At 47.0% G+C, this 3828-nt stretch overlaps 1 protein-coding gene across 1 annotated transcript; it reads right to left on the bottom strand.

Annotated features, from left to right (window-relative positions):
• Positions 1-1614: 1614 nt before the first annotated feature.
• LOC115683418 (crocetin glucosyltransferase 3-like) lies at positions 1615-3588 on the bottom strand. The gene has a single exon (XM_030607961.2). It carries the CDS (start codon positions 3403-3405, stop codon positions 1864-1866), a length of 1542 nt encoding a protein of 513 aa, XP_030463821.1. The 5' UTR covers positions 3406-3588; the 3' UTR covers positions 1615-1863.
• Positions 3589-3828: the final 240 nt, after the last annotated feature.

The following is a 3828-nucleotide window of genomic DNA, read 5'->3' as shown; positions in this document are numbered from 1 at the left end:
ACCATGCCAACGACGGAAGCTTTTTTGCTTCATTGGTGTTACCGAACCTCCGCCCGCCGTTGCCACTAGCGAAGTCGTTGGGGCTGCGTCCAAGCTGAGCCACCTCACGAGCCATGGACAAGCAAAGCCTGCAGTCATGGATGATGGGGGAGGAGGAAGACAGAAAACTCAAGACTGGAAGGTTTTGGTCATGTCTTCTAATGCCCCAAAACCTTTGGCCGAGGACAAGCCAAGAGACCCACTTTGCTCAAGGCCAAAAAACAGGGGCAAAGAACCCATCTAAGCCATGGACGATGGAGGAACCCTTCCGGCGCACGAGCTACCTCTGGCTTCGTCTTTTTCTTTACTTCTCCAACACCTACAGATCTGGAATCGTGTTAGGGTATAGCGTTGCTCGCCCATGGCCATCTTCGCTTTGTTGGCGTAGGCAACTCGGCTTAGATGTGCAGGAGCGGTGCCAGTGACTCTGCTAGTGGCCACCGCGAGGGGAGGTGCTGCAACATAACGAAGTTCTTCCATGGCTGAGGCTGAATAGATACATGGCAGTTTTTTATTTTTCTATATAATTCCACGTCTGTGGACACGTGTCAAATTATGAGTGGCTGGGACTAAAACATGTATGCCACATCTCCCGCTGACGTGGTAATTTCTAACCACCGAATATTTCCTCCTCCGACTTTTAGTTTTTTCTTTTAGAATTTGTTGGTTCTTTTTCGATGTGGGGTTGTGTTGATGCCACATAATATTAAAAAAGTCTAAAAAATGTCACATACACTTTCCATCCAAAGAAAGCTGACTGAATTGACGGAATTCTTCAGGTTCCTTTTTGGTGCAAATTTTAGGACTCAAATGAACGGAGTAAAAGTTTTAAGACATGAATACACGAATTATGCAAGCTTTTGGACTCATTTTGGAATTGTCCCAATACTATAATAACATCAAAGGCAAATAATCACCGGTTTGGATCATTCGGTGACGTGAATCTGCCTTTGTATTTTCCCTTGGTGTATGATATCAACAAAGTGCTTTATGAATTCGGAATTTGTCTATCCAAAGTCGACATCTTCATCACAAAAAAAGCAAAGAACTTGTTCACTTTCGCTAAAGTGGTAGAACATATATCGGAGTTTCGAAGAATTGGATTCTAAAGAGTACAGATCTTCTTCAGGGCCCTTAAAGATATTTAAGGGCACGGATGACGAAATTAATGTTTAGCGATTGTTATTTCTGGGAAAATTTAATTTGATATATAAAGTGACCCGATTCTTGCATTTTTCATTTTCCTGGATATCATTGGATTAGCTTTGGACGGATACAACTGTGTATTAACTCAAGGGGGTCACCTGCAGAAATTACATATCCATATTTTGATGCAAATAGAATTTTGGACCAAAGTAAACGTAATTTTAGGGACTACAATTATGTTGGACTTGCTATGTTCGCTTATGTTTGAGAAAATGAGTGGTCGCAGTTTGGGTGGTTGTGTTTGGTGGCGAGATTGTGAATGACAAGACAAAAAGGTTTTTGCTTGGGTTTTCATGTTCACAAACGCTACTTTCGCATCTCCGAACAAGGACGCCATTTGAAATTGTCACACCTCAAAAACTCCATAAATATCGTCCAACACACGGTGTAAGTATTGGACGCAGAATGTTTTCTCGTTTAATACAGGCAGAATCTTCGAAGACAATACTATTAAGCACAGAGGTTTACATTGCACGTGAAGAAAAAGTGCTGCATTCAAGAGACAGAGCAAAATCCTAATTCTTCGGTTCCATTGCTTGAGGACATATCCGTGACCTGCGGATCTATCCGAGTTGATTAACATGTGCCGAGTGAATCGAATTTCTACTGTTGATTGACTCAGAGGAATGGGAATGTACCGTTTGTGGAGTCACCTAGAACAGTCCTCACAAATTCATCCATGGCCTTCACACTAGTCCCCTTCTCATCATCACTGCCTTCTTTCACAGCTTCCCTCATTTGTCCCATCACTGCATTTGCCCTCTTCTTCATCTCCCCTCCTTTTCCCTCCTCTTCCAACACCATTTCGATCACCCGCTTCACTTCCTTGGCTTCGATCCGGCTCTCGACCCCGCGCGTAAGCTCCACGCACACCCCCATCTCCTCGACAATCATCTTGGCATTGTACGCCTGCTCAGCTGCCATCGGCCACCCCACGATGGGCACCCCCTGGCTCAGGCTCTCCATGATTGAGTTCCACCCGCAGTGGCTTACGAATGCGCCCGTTGAGCTGTGCGAGAGGATATCTAATTGTGGCGCCCAATTCCGCACTAGCAAGCCCTGCTTGCTCCCAGTCACTCGGTCCTCGAACCCCGGCGGCAACCAATCGGGTCGGAACTCACCTTTAATATCGAAACCGAGCGGCGGCCTAATGACCCAAAGGAAAGGCTTGCCACTTGATTCCAAACCAATGGCTAACTGCATCATCTGGCTAGCACTTATAGTGTTTTGTGAACCGAAGGATATGTACAAAACAGAGATTGGACTATGTGAATTGAGGAAGTCTTGGCATTTCTCTAGGGACGCTCCAAGAGCTTTTCCGGTATGCTTTTGGAGGGATTTTGATCTAGAGTTGGGAGAGTTTGGTGATGATTTTTGGAGCATGTGAGAAGGGAGTAGTGGACCAATGGCCCAAACAGGGACCTTCAAGTACTTTTTCAAGAGATCGAACCCAAGAGGCTCAATTTCCTCAACTGAATTGCACAACCAACCATCTGAGGTCAAAGAGAGCTTGATCTGAACCTGAAAGAACTTGGACCACTCATCGGTAGTGTCCGCCTCTCGGATGAACCGGTGGAGCTGAGAGCGGTGGAACCGGTACCGTTCCGGAAATCCAGGCACCGAGAACTCCTCAGCATCAGTCGAGCGGTGCGGGAGGTGAAGCCAGAGGGAGATGTAGGCTAGAGTGCCATATGCGCCGCCTGTGGTGAAGGCGATGCTCTTCGTTCCAAGCCTCCTGGCGACGTCCACGGACCACCCGAAGAACACGTCCGAGATCACGCAAAGAGGTGGCCGGCCCTCTTCTGTGGTTATGTCGGAGATGAGGCGCTCTACGGGAGCAGCAAGGGACGCAGATGAGTGGAAAAGTGTCACGATCTTATTGAGCGGCAAGTTCTCCGTGTTCTCGGTGTTGGGGGGCAAGCCGTGGTCGGTGCTGCAGAACGGGAGCTCATAGAGGCGGATTCCAGAGTCGGCGTTGGAGGGGGACAAGGTGGAGCGGAGGTACTGGAGGTTCAGGGGAGTGTTGGCGAGAGTGACGACGAAGGGGGTTTGGCGGCGGATGCGATGGGCGAGGGCGAGGAAGGGGATGAGATGGCCATGTGCCATGAAAGGTAGCATCACTATGTGGCCATGAGACTGAGATTGAGACTGAGAATCCATCGAGTCCTGTGGGTTCCAAGGAAACCTCAACTCAATTCTCTTGTTATATGCTCGAAAAGAATTTGACTTTCGTGGGAAAGGTTGTTTTGTACTTTTGTTGTTTTGCTCTCGTGTTCTTTCCGTGAAATCTTTTATTGACAGCACATTACGATGGTTGTCATCTATTTTGAACCCCACAACTATAACATTGTTTCCTTATTTTCTCCTTTTCGATGCACACCACGTTCGACGTATTATCACCGAAACTATCCCATGTCTCAATACTTACAATCTTTATGAAAAAAATTTTCTTATGGTTGGCCTGGATGGGGTGCTCAAACGGTTTGAATAGCGACCATTCTTCCCGGCCACATCTCTTTGTGATCAAGCGCATGAGATTATTTTATGGCAAAGTGGGGAATTGCGTCTGCCCTTGCGTTGGGG

This window comes from Syzygium oleosum, unplaced genomic scaffold, assembly GCF_021117445.2.
Source record: "Syzygium oleosum isolate NSW1041296 unplaced genomic scaffold, Sole_v2.1 Sole_v2.01, whole genome shotgun sequence".
Lineage (NCBI taxonomy): Eukaryota > Viridiplantae > Streptophyta > Magnoliopsida > Myrtales > Myrtaceae > Syzygium > Syzygium oleosum.
This window is presented reverse-complemented; position numbering and strand designations above follow the sequence as displayed.